General features: G+C 40.1%; 1 protein-coding gene across 6 annotated transcripts in view; it reads left to right on the plus strand.

Annotated features, from left to right (window-relative positions):
- The first annotated feature begins 7,675 nt into the window (after window positions 1-7,675).
- abca5 (ATP-binding cassette, sub-family A (ABC1), member 5) overlaps window positions 7,676-21,235 on the plus strand; it is a 103,747-nt gene continuing 90,187 nt past the window's right edge. For 4 of the 6 annotated variants that reach the window (XR_009646071.1, XM_060844939.1, XM_060844941.1 and 1 more), the window contains exons 1-2: window positions 7,676-8,430; window positions 19,365-19,560. Coding sequence is in view for 4 of the 6 variants with exons in the window: in XM_060844939.1 (XP_060700922.1) it covers window positions 8,326-8,430; window positions 19,365-19,560 (301 nt within the window). In the remaining 2 variants the exon portion in view is untranslated. Of the gene's footprint in view, window positions 8,431-19,364; window positions 19,561-20,862; window positions 20,993-21,235 lie in introns of those variants that run through there. The other 2 variants (XM_060844942.1, XM_060844943.1) reach the window with 2 other exon arrangements.

Raw genomic sequence — 21,235 nt, forward strand, 5'->3', positions numbered from 1 at the left:
CTCGCAGATATGGAGGATTGAGTGTATATGAGATTGCATATTTTCTGTTACTGTGTCTTTTGATTATCTAAATCAGTGAATTGACTTTTGTCTTGATAAATATATATTAGGGAAGTGAACTGTTCCGTTTTCATTCAAAATGGGGAAAGGAATTCCAAGCTTCACAATGTTTATCCTTTGCCTTCATTCTAATTTTCTAGAAAAAGATCCTGCTGCCAATTGCTATAATTAGTGGACTCGATGATTTCTTCATGAACATTCATGTAACATTGTCCACAATTTTGGATTGCACACTTAACCTAAGGAATCAAAACACAAAAGTATTCTTTATTCTTCAAAATAAACAATGTAGTCAAGATATGTATTGATGTTACAAAATTTAATGTACAGAAGTGAACCAAATGTTTCAATTTTTTTACCAAACCCTGTGAATTTATGAATGTTCTTTTTTAAAAAAACAAATACAAAATTGATGCCTCCTCCTTGTTTCATCTAGGTAGAGAACAAGCACTCAGATCAGATAGCAAATAGCATAGTTATTGAGTTTTCGACCAAAATGTAAATAAATAAATCAGACAGAATATCCTGGGAATACTCAGCAGATCAGGCAGCATTTGTGGAGGGACAACCAGCGATAATGTGTCAAGTTGATGACTTTATATGCTTTGATGAAAGGCCATCAACCTGAAAGGTTTTAATTTGTTTAGTCCAATGTTCATGAGATGTGAACATTGCTGGCTAGGTCAGTGTTTATTGCCCAAGCACAACAGCCCTGTCGAAGGTGGTGGTGAATCACTGTATCTTTCTCTGTACAGTTGCTGCCTAACCTGTTGAATATTTTCAGCATTTTCTGTTCTTTCATATTTCCAGCACCTGCAGCATTCTATTTCTAAACAAATAAATGAGTTTTGTTTTGCTCAGTAGCAGGTATTTGTCACTAATGCGTCAGGCACATTAAGTGATGCTTGACTACAAATGAATATTTATCTTAGAGATGTGTTTCTTGGTCCAACATAGCAAGCTATTTCAAAACATCATCTCATGAAAAGATGAAATTTCATGTACCTTTTAAATGACATTTATTATGTAATAAATTTTTATTTGCTGATCATTTTCCCCTTCAGATGAAACATTAATTGTTTACCTCAAAATTATGTAAGGTTCTGGCAATATTAGTAAGTGAATGTTTGATAGGAAAGTGTCATTATACCGAATGAGTTGGATGGCATTATTTTTGTGTTTTCTGATGATGAACAGCTTTTGGGGCAATTGACCTCACCAATTAGGATATGAAAGGCTCAAACTCATAACCCTTATGCTGGGAATATGTTATTGATCTACCTTTGTTTTTCACAAAGCAGTGGAACCAAAGTAACTTTAAAGCTGAATGGATAGAAACCTACATTATACATGTAAACAGCAGAGACTGTTAACACATTGAAACTGTAATATTTTAAAAATGCTATTCAGAGAATGAACTTCATTATACTGATATCAACCTGACAATTAATATCTATAGTGGTCAATATTTTTAGATCCAATCAAAATAGACCCACGTAGATATTTCATTTGGAACTTAAAACTATAGGGTACAGCATGTATTCAGATTTCTGTTAATTTTATCATTTGTTTATAAAAACATATCAGTGCAACTACCAATAACTGGGGAGCTCTTGCAATACTAATTTACTAATCTCTGAATTTAATAAATGTAACTATTACATTATTTACATTTTTAAAGTAATTCATGCATGAGTTCATTTTTTCTGCTATGACTTTGTAATATTTATTAGTTGCAATATCACTTTTTATTGATTCCTGTTAACAATTACTGGTGGTCTGAAGAGACTATCCAATTAGTCCATCATAGTTAATAGTGCACAAACTGGAGTAATGTTCTGACAATTAATCCTTGTTCACATAAATATTGGAACAATGTAATAAAATTATTGTTTAAAATTCCAAACATCAACAAGTTTTTTCAATATCTAACCTGCATTATGAACTAACATTGTTGGCAATATGAAAGGACAAATTAAGCTATCCTGGAATGGGCTAGCACCTGTTCAACATTTCATTTCTTGCAGTGTAAATGGTAATGAACCTCTTATGGTATTATTCTTTTGACTTCCATTTATTTGCCTTAGAAATTTGTCCTTAATTAATATAAAGTGCTTAAAGGTTATGTGATGTGTACAATTATGAAAATTGTGTCAGCAAATGTTGTTATTTATGTTATGGATGGAGACCTTTTTACAAAGCATGAACATTTTGTACAACAAAATTACTCATTTCTGATGTAGAATGTCTATATGTTTAAGATGAATTTCTTGTGGAATCATTGTTGTATCATAGATATTAGATTTAGTGTCATTCCTGAATTAGGCACAGACAGATTTGGATACACTGGAATATACAGAGCTGTCCATAGTTATGTATATAAAGGATGAGTAGACTTTACAGTGTAAACACTTCATCTGAACTGGAAATTCCATGTTAGCTCGCTTACAACTGTGGATAAGACAAACAAGGGTGAGGTTGTGCAGAGAGTCAAATACACATACTAACTTGTGTTGAAGGAAACATAATAGGTTTATATCTGTAAATAGGAGACCATGTACACAAATAGATCTGCCACATGTTTACAGCCTTGTTTTAATTTTTAGCATTTCCAGTTTTTTAAAACTTAAATTTTACAAGATAATATTTGACTAATTCATTTGAATACTTATGAGTATTTTTTCTGAAATAAGAAGATTCCTTAAAAATTGGAGTCCTGGAGTATTTGAATTATTTATTTTAAGCTTATTTTCCTTTATATCCTCTTGACATCATTAAATAACTATATTTATTTGAATATTAAAAAATTCACTTTTTTCCAAAAAGTGATTACTTGCAAGTAAGGAAAAGTACAATATCTCATATTCTCTCATCATTGAACGCTTTCTTCACAATGAGAACAAGTGAGTAGTATTCACTAGCTAGATGCAGCTGAAAACTTCACGTTAAATAAATGCCAATAAAAGGAATATTAAATGATATAGGAATAAGTAGAGGATGGGATAAGTCTAATCAGTTCATGAGAAGGAAAATGTTGTTTTAATTTATCAAAATAGAAATTTCAGTGCAGCAAAATTCTAATAATGTAATGCTGGTTAGGAAAGACTCATTATTGAGAACACTGTACTCTTTTTAAGCCATTCTTGCAGTTCTGTATGAATCACTGTCAGTTGTCTGTTTGTGAACTGTTAAAAGAGATGTCTGAATATGAAGCAGTTTTCTAAATTCACTAAAATTATGCAGTGAAATGAGTAAATGGCATGAGGCTGAAGCATTTGCATTGAGAGTCTTTCACATCAAAATGCCACTCATCCAGTCTTTTTCCTGCCTATTCTAGCAAAGCTTAACACATTTATAACATTGATACTTTAATAATGTGTCACACCCCCACACAAACTTGTAAAATGTACAGTTGTCATTTTTAATTCTTCTGTTTTAGATTGTTTTCCAACCATTTTGATTTGTACTTTTGTCAAATCATTTACTAAAACCATCTTATCAATCGCATTAAATGCAAAACACTATGGATGTTGGATATCTGAAATAACAATAGAAAATGCTGGAGAAACTCGATATGTCTGGTAGTGTCTGTGGAGAAAGAAGCAAAGTTAGCATTTTGAATCGAATATAGAAGAGTCATATTGGACTCAAAATGTTAAAATCCATTTCTCGCTCCACAGATGCTGCCAACCAGACCTGCTGAGTTTCTCCAGGAATTTCTGTTTTTATGACCAAGAATGTTTGTCATCTGCTGTATACTTACACTTATTCACATATTAGCTTTGACGAGATGGATCAGTTTATAAAAGGTTATGGAATCATACTAATTAAGCCATCTCTGACCGACCAGCTACCAAACAATAGATCTGTGTCAGATCTTTGATAGAAAAAAACATATATTTTAGCCCAACCAACTATGAGTACACAGGAAAAACACTTTCCAATGATTAAGTACATATTTAAGTCTTGAGTCATTTTTTAATCTTTAGCATATCTATTTTCTGTATCTGCAAAAGTGCAGGATTTATAATTTTATTTGTACTTTTGACATTGATTCAAAACAAATAAAGCGTTGTCCACTTTGAAAGTCTGATCGCTAAGTGTGCTGAATTGTTATCTGATGTTTTGAAGAAAGCACCTACAACTAATTTATCCGGAGAGGAGGAAACCAAAGAAGTAATTCATTTAGTACTATTTTGACTAATGAACATAAGTGTGGAATTAATCTTTTAATGCAAAATGCACAATTCCTCTTCAATTTGTTGTCAGCAATCACTCTGCAATGAGCACAATTGTCCATCTAGGAAATTCCATGTCACTGGTCCTGGGATCTGTGGGTGTTTGTGTGGCTGATGAGCACAATCCGATCACCTCATCTTCAACCTCACATTTGACAGGTATTTCCAGAAAGTGAAATTGTTCTACGCCTTGAAATCATTGGCATTCCTTTTTCTGGTTTGTTTTCTATCCCTCCTGTTGCTGACGCATGTTCTCAAAGAATTGTGTTCAGACAAGAGCTTCCTCCAAGTCAGTTTCTTCTGTATGCATTGACATAGAGTCATACGGCATGGAAACAGACACTACAAACCAACTTGTCCGTGCGGGGAGACCTCCCAATCTAACCGAGTTGTGTTTGGACAATATCCTTCTAACCCTTTTCTTTTCATATACCCATCCAGATGTCATTTGAATGTCATAATTCTATCTACCTCCACCATTTCCTCTGGCAGCTTATTCCATACATACACCACCCTCTGCATGAGTAAGTTACCCCCTAGGTCTTTTTACAATCTTTCCCCTCTCATCTTAATCAAATTGCCCTATAGTTTTGGACTCCCCCACCCTAGGAAAAAAATACCTTGGCTATTCACCCTATCCATGTCCCTCATGATTTGATAAATCTCCATAAGATCATCCCTCAACCTCTGCTGATGCAGGGAAAAGTGTTCCAACTTATCTAGCCTCTCCTATAATTCAAACCTTCCAGTCCAGCATTTCCTGATGAAGGGCTCTGGCCCGAAACGTCGAATTTCCTGTTCCTTGGATGCTGCCTGACCTGCTGTGCTTTAACCAGCAACACATTTTCAGTCCAGGCAACATCCTTGTAAATCTTTTCTGAACTCTCTCAAGTTTAACAACATCTTTTCTATAGCATGGAGACCAGATAGGTACACTGTATTCTCAATCACCTTATCTCAGCTTAAGGAAGGTACTCAAAGGAGCCAAAGATTCCCTGAAGGCTTCCCTCAAGAATGCAACATAAATAGGAATTATAGATTTGGTGAATTACTTAGATTACTTACAGTGTGGAAACAGGCCCTTCGGCCCAACAAGTCCACACCGACCCGCCAAAGCGCAAGCCACCCATACCCCTACATTTACCCCTTACCTAACACTACGGGCAATTTAGCATGGCCAATTCACCTGACCCGCACATCTTTGGACTGTGGGAGGAAACCGGAGGAAACCCATGCAGACACAGGGAGAACATGCAAACTCCACACAGTCAGTCGCCTGAGTCAGGAATTGAACCCGGGTCTCAGGCGCTGTGAGGCAACAGTGCTAATCACTGTGCCACCGAGAATCTTACATCAGTGATGGCTAAGTTGTTAGAGGGGATTCTGAGAGACATTATTTACATGGGTTTAGAAAATGAGGACTGCTTAGGGATAGACAGCATGGCTTTGTGTGGAAAATGCCACCAATGCCTTGTACAGCTGCAACATGACTTTCCAACACCTATAGGAGAAAGTGAGGACTGCAGATGCTGGAGATCAGAGCTGAAAATGTGTTGCTGGAAAAGCGCAGCAGGTCAGGCAGCATCCAAAGAACAGGAGAATCGACATTTCAGGCATGAGCCCTTCTTCAGCCCTTCCCAACTCCTATACTCAATGTTATGACCAGTAAAGTCAAGCGTGGTAAACACCTTCTTCACCATCCTGAAGAAAGGGGTGAGGGAATGTGAAGGCTGGGTTGGACGGGGTTGGGAAATGGACAGTTGTGGGGGGGCGGGAGCTCGGAGCAGACTTAGCAAGTGCTCGCTGTGTCAATCCCATTGAGCTGATGGAGGCTTCAGCAACGCTGCAGGTCCCTTCCACAAAAATGTGTATCTGCTCAGAAACAAACCCTGAGACAGAGAGAGGAAGCAAGGCAGGCAGAGCCAAGTAAAAGGAGACTTCAGAAAACTCCGAGACCCACAGGAGAGGTGTTGAATCAATCATCCGAATGAAATAGTGCCTTCCCATCTCGTTTGGATAATCAAGGTTCCTCTGTACACCGTGTCCCTCAAAATCCCCTCCACCAACCTACATATCACTGACATCAGGTTCACTGGTCTATAGTTCCCTTCTATACTGTATTCTTGAGGGAGACCTTCAGGGAGTCTTTGAAATACTTCTTTTGTCTTCCTCTCCTTTGAGTACCTTCCTTGAGCTCAATGAAGATGATTTGCTTTGGTAGTGAAAATTCAGGTATCCTCAGCGTGTGGGTCCACAATTAATAGTTAATACAATTATAATGTCAAATTTCACGTCTTTCGGCCTGCAATTACTCATCGCTTTATCTTTTTTATTCAGTGCAAATATCCGGTTGCTTTTACTTTCTCCGGACTATGCAGAAACGCACCCTGAGGTAGTGTGGACCAGTGACAGAGCGTTCGCAAGCCCCGGGGCTGGGCTGACACTCAGGCAGAGGGATACAGGTGCCACTAGGGGACGCCCTCGGCTGCGGGCGCTGGCGGCCTGGGAGGAGGCGGTATCTCTTGTGCCGCCCGCTGGTGCCCCGACACCCCCGGACTGTTTACGGGGATACCGGCGGCAGGAGACAATGAGGCTGAGGCCCTGTCACCTCGTGTTTCCGACTCTTTCTGCGTCGATTTAACCGCTCTTCAAGGCCGAGGTCGCGGATCGGGGTCGACGAGGGGGGCAGCGAGCGGGCTTTTGCTGTAGCTCCAGAGGAGACGGGGCCTGATAGGGATCAACCCCCCATCCCCTCACCCACCCTCACCCCCCGGGCTGTCAGTGACAGAGGGACCCTCACACCCCCCCACCCCCGGGCTGTCAGTGACAGAGGGACCCTCACACCCCCCCACCCCCGGGCTGTTAGTGACAGAGGGACCCTCACACCCCCCCACCCCCGGGCTGTTAGTGACAGAGGGACCCTCACACCCCCCACCCCCGGGCTGTTAGTGACAGAGGGACCCTCACACCCCCCCCCCCCTCGGGCTGTCAGTGACAAGGGGATCCTCACACCCCCCACCCCCGGGCTGTCAGTGACAGAGGGACCCTCACACCCCCCACCCCCGGGCTGTCAGTGACAGAGGGACCCTCACACCCCCCACCCCCGGGCTGTCAGTGACAGAGGGACCCTCACCCACCCCCACCCCCGGGCTGTCAGTGACAGAGGGACCCTCACCCACCCCCACCCCCGGGCTGTCAGTGACAGAGGGACCCTCACCCCCCCCCCCCCCCCCGGGCTGTCAGTGACAGAGGGACCCTCACCCCCCCCCCCCCCGGGCTGTCAGTGACAGAGGGATCCTCACCCCCTCACTCCCCCCACCCCCGGGCTGTCAGTGACAAGGGGATCCTCACCGCCCCCCCCCCCGGGCTGTTAGTAACAGAGGGATCCTCACACTCCCCACCCCCGGGCTGTCAGTGACAGAGGGACCCTCACACCCCCCCGGGCTGTCAGAGTGTGAGTCCGGATCGCAGCCGCTTACCCCCGGTCTGTTTGAGTGAGGGACGCCTACTTCATCCCCCCTCCCCGCTAGAGGAAAGCTGGAGAAGATTCTAATCTCAAACACTGTCCCTGGACACCACCCACAACTCGCCGGCCTTGGCTCCTTAGTTGTTTATTTAGTTTATTGAACAATTTCCTTTCTGGGTAGCTTCCGCGCTCATGAGGCTCATCCTGCACAGGCTCATTTTTTTTTAAAGATGTAATCCTCATTAATGTGGTTGTTTACACTCAATTTGCCGTGGAATCTTTTGCTCTGTGAAGATTTTGTTTTCTTTAATAAGGCGTAAGAAAGCGACCTTAGAAAAACCCTCGTTGAAATTTCCACATTGTTGATGTGCGACGATCTTTAGGCGAAAACAACTGATCTGTCTTGAATCTTTAGTCTGCCGCACCTCTTTTAGAGTAGCTGTACTGTTGACTTCGGGGACTTTATTTCCAAAATTTAATGGAAAGTGTCCCTGTGTTATTTACATAGAATAGAAAATTGTTTAGGAAAGTTTTTTTTACCGTTTTTGAATCGTTGAAATAATGGGAGGTTTGAACAGAAAAGACGCTGCGATTTGGCAGCAAACCAAAGCACTTTTATACAGAAATTTTCTCATAAAAAAGCGGAACAAAGATCAGACTTTACAGGTAAGTGTCGTTACTTTACATCCACTCGAACTTGGATGCGTTAATACTGCTTTAGTTTCCATTTTTTCTGGGAGATATCAGATCGTGTTAAAGATGCGTGAAACAGACTGTATATAAAATCCTAGCCCTGGAGGGTGCATTATACCTGAGACTGTGTGAAAGATGTAACATTTTGTAAAAACTAGACCGCTTTGGTATTTTTGTAGTTCTGTAGAATAGACTTGTGGTTATGGGACGGGCGTGTTTCTGCAATCTGTAGACATGCAACTGGTTCTCCAGTAATGTCTCAAAAGAATCAAAATACGGAATCAGGTAAGCCCCGCTGTTTACAATTATTTCAGTAACCGCATGTTTGCATATCAGCTATTAGAATAAATTATTACGGAAGCACAGTTAAAAACAGCACCAGTCAGAAAAGATTGGGAGGGGTGCAAAAACAATTAAACATTCAGAAGAATGTGGTTATCTGCGAATATGTCTGCTTTCCTGTGAACAGTTCAAAAGATGAAGTTGTAATAATAATGAAAGAACAATCAAATTACTAACTTAAGTTATAGCTTGGAGTGATTGAGTTTCAATAAACTAGTGAGTTGTGATCTGACAAAACTAGTGTGGCACGTGGGCAGGGTAGTGAAGGAAACAATTGGCATGCTTGCCTTCATTGTTCTGAGAATTGAGTATAGGAGTTGGGACGTCATGTTGCAGCTGTACAAGCCATTGGTGAATCCACTGTTGGAATAGTGCATTCAATTCTGATTGCTCTGCTACAGAAAGGATGTTGTTAAACTAGAATGGGTAGAGAAAAAAAATTACAAGGATGTTGCTGGGACTGGAGGGTTTGAAATATAAGGAGAGGCTGAATAGGCTGGGACGTCTTTCCCTGGAACATCAGAGACTGGTGTCCTTATAGATGTTTATAAAATCATGAGGGGCATAGGTAAGGTGAATAGTCTATTTCTTTTACCAAGGATGGGAGAGTTCAAAACTAGAGGGCATAATTTTAGTGTGATAGGGGAAAGATTTAAAAGGGATCAGAGGGGCAACTTTTTTCCACAGAGAGTGCATGTATGGAATTAGCTGCCAGGGGAAGTGGTGGAGGTGTGTACGATTACAGCATTTAAGAGACATTTGGATAGGTTCCTAAATAGGAAGGGTGTAGAGGGATATGAGCGAAATGCAGGCAAGTGGAACTAGCTCAGTTTAGGAGACCTTGTCAGCATTGGACTGAAGGGTCTGTTTCCATGCTTCATGGCTCTGTGATTCTTGTACATCTGTGATATTATTTTGTTTCATGCAATTCTACTTATGAATTGCTGCTTATGCCCACTTCTCTTCTTCCACTGTGCTCTCAAAGTCTCTCAAGTTCTTGCTACTGCTCATTAGTGTGTCTTAATAGATTGACTAATTTGACGCTGAAGTTGCTGCCTGGACAGGGATTCTTGCTCGTAATCTGACCAAGGAGAATACTACAATCTCAGAAGTGAAACTACAGCTTTAGACTGCTGTATAAATATAGTGCTTCATATTTTGGATTCAAAGTGTATAATACAATGATGGTATTCCTAAACGTACAAAACTCTGGTGCGGCCACACTTGGAGTATTGTGTACAGTTTTGGTCACCGCATTATAGGAAAGATGTAGAAGCGTTAGAAAGCATGCAGAGGAGATTTACGAGAATGTTGCCTGGCATGGAGGGAAGGTCTTATGAGGTAAGGCTGAGTTACTTGAGGCTGTCTTCATTAGAGAGAAGAAGGTTGAGAGATGACTTAATTGACAGGAATGCCCTGCCTGCAACAGTAGTAGATGGAAAAGCGCAGCAGGTCAGGTAGCATCCAAGGAGTAGGAGAATCGACATTTCAGGCATAAGCCCTTCTTCCTGAAGAAGGGCTTATGCCTGAAATTTCGATTCTCCTGCTTCTTGGATGCTGCCTGACCTGCTGTGCTTTTCCAGCAACACATTTTTCAGCTCTGATCTCCAGCATCTGCAGTCCTCACTTTCTCACAGTAGTAGATGGGCCAACTTCAAGGGCATTTAAATGGCCATTGGATAAATGTATGGATGAAAATGGAACAGTGTAGGTTAGATGGGCTTCAGATTGGTTCCATAGGTCAGCGCAACACTGAGGGCCGAAGGGCCTGTACTGTGTTGTAATGTTGTATGTTCTATGGCATGATAAGGTGCTTTTGTGGCTTCAAACTATACATTGTTCCTGACATTTCATATAACATTCTGGTGTCATTGTTCACCTATTTTAAATTCAGGGCTTCCTATCAGTCTTTCATAAACCTTCATTTTTGATTGTCAGCAGAGTGTGGTTGACTCTTAGACTCTTAACTCTGTTGTTATGCCACTGCTGGCTCATTCAGTTATATAACACTTTAAAATAGCAAAAAGATCAAAGGCACCTCACAGAAGTACAATCAGGCAAAAACTCAGCAAGCCATATGTAGAGAAAGCTGCAATTGAATCTACTTCCACTACTCCTTTAGACAGTGATTCTTAGATAACCATTTCTCGCTGTGAATTTTTTTTGTTCATCTTTCCTCTGGTTCTTTTGCCATTTACCTTAAATCTGTATTTCTTAGTTACTTAACCTCTTCCACAGGAAGTAGCCTCTCCCTATTTGCTTCATCAAACCCTTTCATGATGTCGACCATCTTCATCAAAACTCCTTCTCAAGCTTCTGTGCAGTAAGGACAGGAAAGTAAAGTAATTTACTTCAGTCTCTTCACATAACTGAAGTCTTTTGTCCCAGGTATTATTCTAATAAATCAACTCTATGCTCTTGTCTTGATATCCTTCCTAAAGAACAGCATTTAGAATTAAGCACTGATTCCAGCTTGGTGCTTGCTTTATAAAGGTGTTTTACAAGAGCTGTTATGCTGTAATATTGCACAGTACTTCAGACCTTTTTTTAACTGCTTTTCAGAGTAAATGTAAACAATAATAAATCTGCCATTAAGTCTAGATATTTGCACTTTTTTGAGCATAGAATTTGTTAACATAATTGTTTGATTGCACTGTTAACCATTCTAACTCTCTGGTAGAAATGTAAACAGTTTCTAAAATGAAACAGTGCTAGAAGTACAAATAATTTCTAAGTAACAAACTCCAGCATTTTCAACTCACAGGCACAACATAACTAAACTGAAATATAAGGCTGCATTTAAATGAGTAATATTTGTAACAACAGCACTACTCATGAATAAAAGTATAAAGTTTATGCAGACCAGTGAAGAAGTTCATATTGTCATGTTACAAGTGGGTGAAAGAGAGTCATCAGCTTCCCTCTTTTTAACCCCCTCTTGTTAGTCACAACAAATATTTTTATTTCTTTTATAGCATGCAACCATCACAATTTGATTGTTTTATTAATTTTGAAGTTGTTAATTACATTTCAAATTACAAGGTTTATTGCAGTGACAAAAAGAAGAATTTTATTACCCACTACCCCGAGGAAATAATAAAACTGCGACGTCAGACACATACAAACACACACAATAAGATTAAAAAGAAGCGGGGAGAGTGTCTGGTGAAGACTGGAAGATAAAGGCATTTGCAGTTTAAAGTCTTTCAAGTGTTAGATTTTAAACCTGAGGCCAATTATTTAATTGTTAACTTGCATTCTGCAGCAATGGCAAGGTTTGTAAATCTTGAGTTGTCAGTGAATGATGATTATCCCAAGTTGATTTTTCATTGGGTACTGACTTCGAAGTTGGGAAAGACACAGAGAGAGATTGTTTTAGAGTTCTTGCTTAAGCCATTTTCCTTGTCTCTGCTCGGCTGATGTGAAGCACCTATTGAAATATAGTTCATTGCGTTTCAAATACAGCCTCTATGACACAGCAGATACCCATGTAGCTGGTTCAGTCCAACCACTGAATCCCTCGCCTCCAGATTCAACTATTCCAATGCTTTCTTGCCCATTCTTGATAAAGCTTAGCTTACCGTATTCTCTTCTGAACCATCCAGTTCATTGCTAGTCCTTATACTTGGTTGCCTATGTTAGTTTCTTATTTTCAGGGTTTTGAACTTCAAATAACAATCTGTGTTCAAATCCCTTAATGGTGTCAATTTCCTACCTCTGTAACCTCCTGCAGCTTTATAACTTTCTGAAACTCTGCTTGCTTCATATTCTTGCTCACAATATTTTCTCATAAACCTGTTTAGAGATGTTAGTACACAGCTCTGAAGCAGATGGGACTTGAACCCAAAGAGGAAAGCTGATGACTAGGACAAAGTGAGGACTGCAGATGCTGGAGATCAGAGCTGAAAAATGTGTTGCTGGAAAAGTGCTCTCTTTCAAGAGAATCGGCGTTTCGGGCAAAAGCCCTTCTTCAGGGAAGCTGATGACTACCAATGCATCACAAGGGCCTACCACTCATGTTATACATAAGAAGATAATTTTAGTCTAACAGAATTGAAGTCCACACTTTGAATTAGAGTTTTATTTCAGTTAACACTTCATGAAACCCACAACCCACCAATTAGAACTCCCCATATTCATACAACCAATTCTTACCCAATTAACCCTTAATTAGTATATCCATCACCTGTTCATTTGTTCTGTTAGGTCTCAGGCATCCCTTCAGAACTTATTAGATGGTTACAACTTATTCCCAGCATTGATTGTTTTTACAGTATTTCAGTCATCTGGACCATATCCTTTTGAATCTCCTTCTTAAAACTCTTCACTCTGCCATTACAAGCCTCTTTAAAATAGTGTCTTTTACTATTCTGTTAGTTACCCTTTCTAATGTCCCCAACTTTGGCTTGACATCTGTGTATTTCTGATTACACTTGTGTGCAGCACTTTGAACAATTTTTCCACATTTAAGGGCATTAGTGCATGTATGCTGTTGTTAAGTGGTTGAGTCATAATGCCTCCTGAATTGGACTGGCAAACCACAGCGCTCTTTTAAATAATGACATTCAACAGTTACATTTATTGGCCAATTTTCTGATATCAGGTGTTGGTTTTATTCAAACTAAAGATAAAAATAATTTGATGTTTGCCAATGTAGTGGGTCAGATTTGGGAAGAGAAATTGGAGATGGGCAGCAAATAGTATCCTCTCATGTCATTATCATCCTGAGAGGAAATAAAAGAAATTGGCTGCCTCAATTGCTTACTTTGTAATAAAGACTTCCAAAAAGTCAATTGCTTTTAACTGCTTTGGGAGATACTTGAGGGTACGTTCAGATGTTGCTTACATACAACAGCAGTGATGTGCATTTATATAAGAAAATGGATACTCCCTTCCAACTCCATTTTGATTTAGCCCCTGTAGTGATTGTAACAAGGTCAATCAGGTAGAACTCATAGAATATAAATTCCCTGATTGGGACTGTTAACCTAGTATAATCAGGGAGCCCTGGCTGACAGATGAAAACAGAATTGTTAGACATCCTCACACTCTAAGAGCTGGCTCAGATGGAACTGGATCACTGTCAAGGAATTTGTATATGTAAATTAAGGTTGATTTGGTGATAGGATACCAACCTCTGTGGAGTTATTTCAGTGGTGACGAGAATAAGGCACATTTTGAAGAAATCCGCGAGCGACAGTTATCTTTGAGTTGGAGTAAGCATTGCTTGTGTCATGCCATTATTTGGGAAGCTTGACTCAGGCCCAGTATGTGAAAAGAATGCATTATTCTTTCCAGGCAAATGACATTGGGGCAGATGAAAAGCAACAAGTAATTCTCCTGACAGTTTGTGGACCTGGTTATTAGGAGCCTAAATTTCCCTGAGGCACCACATAATGAAACCTTTCAAGAATTGACAGATTTAGTCAAGGAATGTTGTGACCCCAAACCTTCTCTAATTCTAGACTATTTTGGTTTTACTCAGCAATCTGAGAACTAGAGGTCTCCATATCAGGAATTTTGACCAGGTGAAGATGAATGGCAGAAGCATGTGACCCATGAGATGCAGTGAGACTATTTGGTATGTGGGATTAATGATGTAATCATGTAAAAGTGCCTATTAGTTGAAGCCCAACTAGACTTCAAACAGGCCTTATCATTGGAAAATGCAGCAAGTGGAGTGTATTCTGATGGATATGGACACCCTCACCAATATGACTGAGCTCAGGGAATACCACTTGAGTGCAGACAATTGCATAACCTCATTCAGGACATATCCTGAACAGAGGGGCTCTAGGTCAGTCCACAACAAAATCCCAAAACAAAGCCAAGCCTCAGCTAATTTGTTAAAATTTTCTTCAGGATCTGGCCAGCAAGCCATTGTACTTGCTGCCAGTATCTGGACTTGAGACAGCAAAAGAGTCCCACTAGATCTAAGTTGAGCAAGAGAACTCATAGGCTGGATTCCAGGAGAGTGCACACCCTGAAAGTCCACCTACATTAGCATTGTCAGAAACCAATCATAATAAATGTCTGGTTAAACGGTCACAAACAAGAACAGAAATTGCTGGAAAAGCTCAGCATGTCTGGCAGCATCTGTGGAGAGAAATCAGAGTTCACATTTTGGGTCCAGTGACCCTATCTCAGAGCAGTGCCCTAGCTCTCACATCTACTGAAGCTTAGGTCTTTCCTTGGACTGGGAATTATTCCAGAAAGTTTGTACATGACCTCATCTCCATTCTGGCAATTTTACATCAACTCTTACAAAAGGATCAGCCTCAGAAATGGTTTTTTATCTGAGTGAAGTGAAGAAATAGCTGTCATCCTTCAAGGGTGTTGGCGCACTGATCCCAAGTGGGATCTGGTATTGACGTGTGATGCCTCCCCATATTGCATTGGAGTAGCATTAGCTGATGGGTGGCCAGATGGAGAGGAACACCCTACAGCAAATGCATCCAGGACTTCTGCTAATGCAGAGCAGAAATACACCCAGATAAAGAAGGAAATTTTGGCAGTCATATTTGGAGTTATGAATTCCACCAATACCTTTACAAATGTAGATTTGCTAGATCTACTTAAAGAGGATAAGGCAGTACTGCCCATAGCTTCATGCCAGGTTCAGCGGTGGGCTCTAATACTGAGGGCATTTAATTACAAGTTGCAAAACCGTCCAAGAAGCCAAGTTGCAAATGTGGATGCATTGAGCTGCCTCCGCTGGCAGATACACCACTGGCAGTACTAATACTGGAAAAGTCTGTAATAGTTTAAAATTTTCTGGACACGCTTCCAGTCACATCTGACAATATCAAATTTTGGGGGCATAGAAAGATCCAGTCCTGGCTAAACTGAAACAGCTGGTGGTGATGGGGGTAACCAAAGGGCTGTCCCAACCAGAATTAAAATCTTTTTCTATCCGAGAGACCGGATCACAGTAGAGGATGGTAAGGGCTTATGCTCGAAACGTCGAATTCTCTATTCCTGAGATGCTGCCTAACCTGCTGTGCTTTGACCAGCAACACATTTGCAGCTGTGATCTCCAGCATCTGCAGACCTCATTTTTTACTCACATATTATTATGGGGAGAAAGAGTGATTGTCCTGAGCAAAGGTCATTACTAGAGACTGCTGAACTCCAAAAGAGTCATCCAGAGGTTTCCAAATGAAGATGTTGACAAGAGATTACATCTAGTGGCCAGGATTGGATACATACATAGCTGCATTGGTAGGGCAGTACCCATGTACCAAAACAGACAAAAATTACCACCAGCAGCTCCCCACACATTTGTAGGAATAGCTGCAGTAACTCCTCAGCTGTGTTGCACGTTGACTATGCAGTTCTTTTTATGGGCTCAATGTTCTGAGTTATTGTGGATGCTGACTGAAAGTGGCTGGGTGTGCATAGAGTTCATTCATCAAACACGGGGATGTTGACCAAAATACTGCATGCATCTTTTGCAATATACAGACTTGCAGATGTATTTTTCACAGATAATGGGCCATCGTTTACCAGCAGGGAATTTGAGTATTTCCTAAATACAAATGGCATTTGACAAATAAGAACAGTTCTATACCATCCATTGTTGAATAGTCTGGCAAAAAGAACAGACCAAATTTTGAAGGCAGGCTTAAAGAAACAGCCTCCAACTTCGCTAGATACCAAACTGTCCCAGTTCCAATTTGATAATAGGAGCACCTCTCATACAACTACAGAGAGAGTTGCTAAAGGGAGAAATCTCTGCACCAGGTTATATCTGATCTTCCCAGAACTTGGCGGGGGGAGGGTGAAATGGCATCAGGAACACCAATGCTAGACACAAGTCTTCGCTAAGTGAGAGAGACAGTTTACTTCAGGGTATGAAGTTTGGTGTAGCATCCATGGGAATGACCCTGCATGGGTAAGAAGCCTGTTCGTCCCAAGGTCAGGTCAAGAGATGTGTAACATTAGGTAGGTACAATGGTCCTGAACAAGCACATGGACCATATGAAAGTGACAAACTTGCAAACAGAATTTGAGAAAAACATGTCCAGCTCCTCAGAAAAGTTGGAAAGGCTGTTGGAACCTGTGGGTTCTCCGTCTCTGTCAAGCGTTGTAGATGTCACTGCCTTGACGCTTTTGCTGCTTGAAGAAGTCAATGAATTTCCTCCAAGATGCTCCTGGCATAAGAATTAAGCTTCTGTGCGTTACACACCACCCATATTCAAGGCAGAGTTGGAGGAACCTGACCCAGTGCCAAAATGCCCCAGGAGAAGCTGCAGTTAAAAAAAACTAACCAGCCTATGTCCTCGGACTCAATAGAGAGTGAGATGTAGTGATTGTAATGAGGTCAGCCAGGTGGACCTCATAGAGTATGAGTTCCCTGATTGGGGCTGTTAATCTGGTCCAATCATAGATACCTGGCTGGCAAATATCAACAGGAATGTCAGACATCCTCACACTCTGAGAGATGGCTGTGAGGGAGCTGGGTCAGTGTTAAAGGACTTCTGACATATAAATAAAGGGTGACTAGCCTTTGTGGAGTTTTGTCAGCCCTCTTCCCCTCTTCCTACCTCTCCTTTACCTTTGGTTTGCATTGCCCTTATTGGACTTTGCATCTGAACTATTCAGTTGGAAGTATTGGTAATTTACTGTTGGAGTTTGGAGAAAAAATATTCAGTTGTATGCAAGAGCACTTCTGAATAAAAGAAAAAAAGTTGATCCTTCACATTTCCCCCTTTGACAGGGACAGTGTTTCCCAACCTGTTGCTCTCTGGGAACCCATTTTGAGGCTTGAAAATTGTCACAACCACTCAGTAAGGACTACGAGTGTGGGAGGATGACTAATTTAGCTGTTACAACCTCTTCTGAGCTCCATGACAGCCATTGCTGCCTCAGAGCTCATTGCCCTAAAATTCATGCTCACCACCTTATTTGGCATCTCGAAACCTATCCTGAAGATTTGAATTAGAGCTTATGTTTTCACGTTGTGTTTATGTTTAAAGTAATAATTGATCCCAAGTCATTACATTGAAATGTCATCAAACAGAATTTGACAGAAAATTCTTTTAAAAATATGTCTTGGTATTTTGCTATGCTGCATGAAATTGGAGGAAATAGAGAGCGGAGGTGTTCTTTATAGCTGGATATCTGACCATGTGCACTTAGCTTAAATATGCAGCTTTATTCTTTCCAAGCTCAAGTTATTACATTTGCAAATCCCAATTTGGTTAAATTTTACCTTGATCAAAACAAATGCCTAGAATAAGAAGCAAGCCAAAACTGCATGTTTTCAATGCATTTAGATTTTTTAACAAAACAATTGTGCTAAAGTGCTCGATAATGCGTGTATCATTTGTGAGTGTTCTGTCTGTTGCAAAAGTCCCCTTTTCAGATTCGTGACTTCAACTTGTGACCTTGTTGCAGCATAATTATTTGGGCCAATCATTGCTCTTTTTTGTGGTTACTTGGTAGATATGTATTTTAGTTTAAGCTAACTGTTTTATTTTTTCTGTTTCCACTGTTAAGAATAAAGGTGCATATTTAGGTACAATACCAAGATAGTTCACATAAACTAAAAGGTTTAAAACTATTACTGCACATGCTTACATTTCAGGAATATGCAAAAACAATGCAGGATATGACTAAAACTGAAAGATGGTCCAGAGTATGTTCAATTGCAGTAGGTTGGCACACTTTGTAAATAGCAGAGTGGCTTCCTGTAGAAGGCTTTTAAACATTAGTAAAAAGATTATTTAATTCTCTGTAGTGACATTATCTGCTACTCACTGACAGTATGAGGGAAACAGATCTCTTGAGCGGGCCACATAATCCTGCTATATCACAGTTCTGAAGTGGAACTAATCATATTTGAAACTAATATTTTTTGTTATGGGCAACAGTCTGTTTGGAAAATTGCTGGCATTTAGAGTTAAAGGCTTTATTTCTTTAGATATATTTTAAACTTTTAAACTCAGCCAAAACCAGCTGTAAAATGGAATCTACAGGTATATTCCCCTCACTCTTAGCAAAATGGCATCCTGATGTACTGGTGCAAACTAGGCCCACTAATCGGATTTTAACCAAAGGTTGAGCAGGTAAGGCTTCATGTCTAGCTGCCAGGTAAAGGCAGGTCAAAAGCTGGTAGGTGAACATAGAAATCCTAAAAGGTAAGAGGAAATATTTCCTTTGTTGGCCTTTCAAAAGCAGGAGTGGGCTCCATGTGGAATATCATGACCTTCTCTACACAGCATTCTTTACGTATCTTAACTCCAGTGAGATTCACCCATGATCCCTGTCATGAATTATATTGTTACCAGCAAGTATACTTTTGATGCCAACTAACAGACTGCACCCTCTCAATTATATGTTCTGTGTGGATGAGTAATTGACTGACTAGTTGTGTGAAAATGAGGTTTAGGAGTCAAAATTCTAAAATCTAGACATATGCAAGTCCAATTTTAAAGAGTTAATATTGAACCCTATTGTCCTAACTATTGGATTGTTACTTGAACATATCCTGTTTACAATATGTTTAGTTTTTAAAGTTTGCAGGAAAAATGGAAGTAGTAATTTTCAAAATTCTTTTGCAGGAATTGCTTTTACCGCTCTTTTTAGTTTTTGCTTTGGTTTGCTTAAGTGTGCTTGTCCCTCCACAACTGTACTTGAAGACACTCACCAGTGAGCCCGAGGAGCTGGATAATTTTGTACAACTTGACTACAGACTTGGTTATACACCAGTGAACAATCACACCAAGGAAATCATGGCGGAAGTAGGGGCACTGCTTGGTGAGTATCAAATGTAGTCAGATAAAAGCACATTGTGCTAAATATTAAACATGTGGTAGTGAAATTTGTCAGATAATCATATTCTGCTGTGACTAAACCCATATTTAACGGAGCGTAATGTAGACTGACAGCCTTCAGTTACAATTTTACAAAGATTTAATATGAGCAAGTTTTATTGTTGGTCTTTTCATAGGCATAGTCTTCTTGGAGTCTACTACAGGGCCACCGCTGTGTTTCCAGTTTTGTCTTGTGACATGACCCATCATATTACTGATTTTAGATTGATTTGTAGACACCCTTTATTCACCTTTACAAATAAATTTCATAGAGTGCATTGAAATAAGGATTGCTCATAATTTATGACTATTGTACTTGTCGTGGACAAGTTATTTCTAATGGTTGGTAGTGGAAATTAAAACCTCATTAAACCTAATTTTTGTCTTTCACATATAAGTTTTTATTTTTGTGGGATATTCTATACTTCAAATATTTTATAGTACTTAAAAATTATTTACACAATATGACTACATAATAGAACTTTTAAATAAAATATATTTTCTTGCCACTTATCCAAAAAAATGGTTTCAAAGGCTGCCTTTCAGCCACTGGATTATTGGAATATTGAAATTTTACCTGTTTATCCTATCAAATGGCAGAGCAAGCTTGAGGGACTGAGTGGCCTTTTCCTCCTCTCAATTTGTATGTTATATATTACTGAAGCAATTGAATAAATCTGCAGCTGAATTTTCCCCTCCTATGGGGTGGCATAAAAAATGGCAAAAAGAGGGAAATACTTAAGTTGTTTGGCCCTTGTGAGAAACTCCCCCCTCCTTTCCACTTAATGAATTAAAGTCTTGATGAAAGATTCCATAGGGGACTTTCTTGACGTATCACCAGTCATTGCCCTTAAGTCATTCATTAATGATCACTTAATAGTCTCAACTCACCATATCCCCAATTATATGTTTTCCCAGTGGGTCAAAAAAGATGTTTCTATTTCTCAGCTGTGAAATGAGGGCAATTTGTCTGCCGGGTTGGTGGGGAAAGGTGGGCTCCATTACCCCAATTTGGGAGTACTCAGACATTCTTGGTGTGCTGGGGGCAAGGTGATAGCCACTGAAAGCCACCTCCCCCACTCCTTGCGTCCGACCCTGTCTCCCTGTGACCCCCCACCCTGCAACAGGGCTATACAAATTATTTACCATTTGCTACTGGATCATCTGTGATAAAATCTTATGCCTGTATTCATTTTTTGTATTGAGCAAGTCAGCAACCTATGTTTGGTAATATTTACAGACAGACTTTTACAAAAGATGCCAGTTGGCAACATTGCATTCTGCCTTGGAATAAGGGAAGGATCTGTTGCAAGGCTTTTGATAGGTTACACAGGACAGATCACACAAGTCACTGAAGAGGAGTTCAAAGAAGACAGGTAATGTATGATACTGTCAGCTATTGGAGAAGAAGACAGAAACTTCATGTTAGGGAGTATTGCTGATACCTGTACTGTTCAGATATTCAGGTTTTATATAGTGAGTGTTCAGGAAAATGCTGAGAGGTGCGAGGACTCAGAAGAAGCCATGTGCAACTAATAGCTCAGTACAGTGAGTGTGGGAATTGAAAAGTCCATAAGCAATATTTTCTGGATGCAAATGATCAGAGCTCAAATATCCAG

This window comes from Hemiscyllium ocellatum, chromosome 25 (genome assembly GCF_020745735.1).
Source record: "Hemiscyllium ocellatum isolate sHemOce1 chromosome 25, sHemOce1.pat.X.cur, whole genome shotgun sequence".
NCBI classification, from domain to species: Eukaryota; Metazoa; Chordata; class Chondrichthyes; order Orectolobiformes; family Hemiscylliidae; genus Hemiscyllium; species Hemiscyllium ocellatum.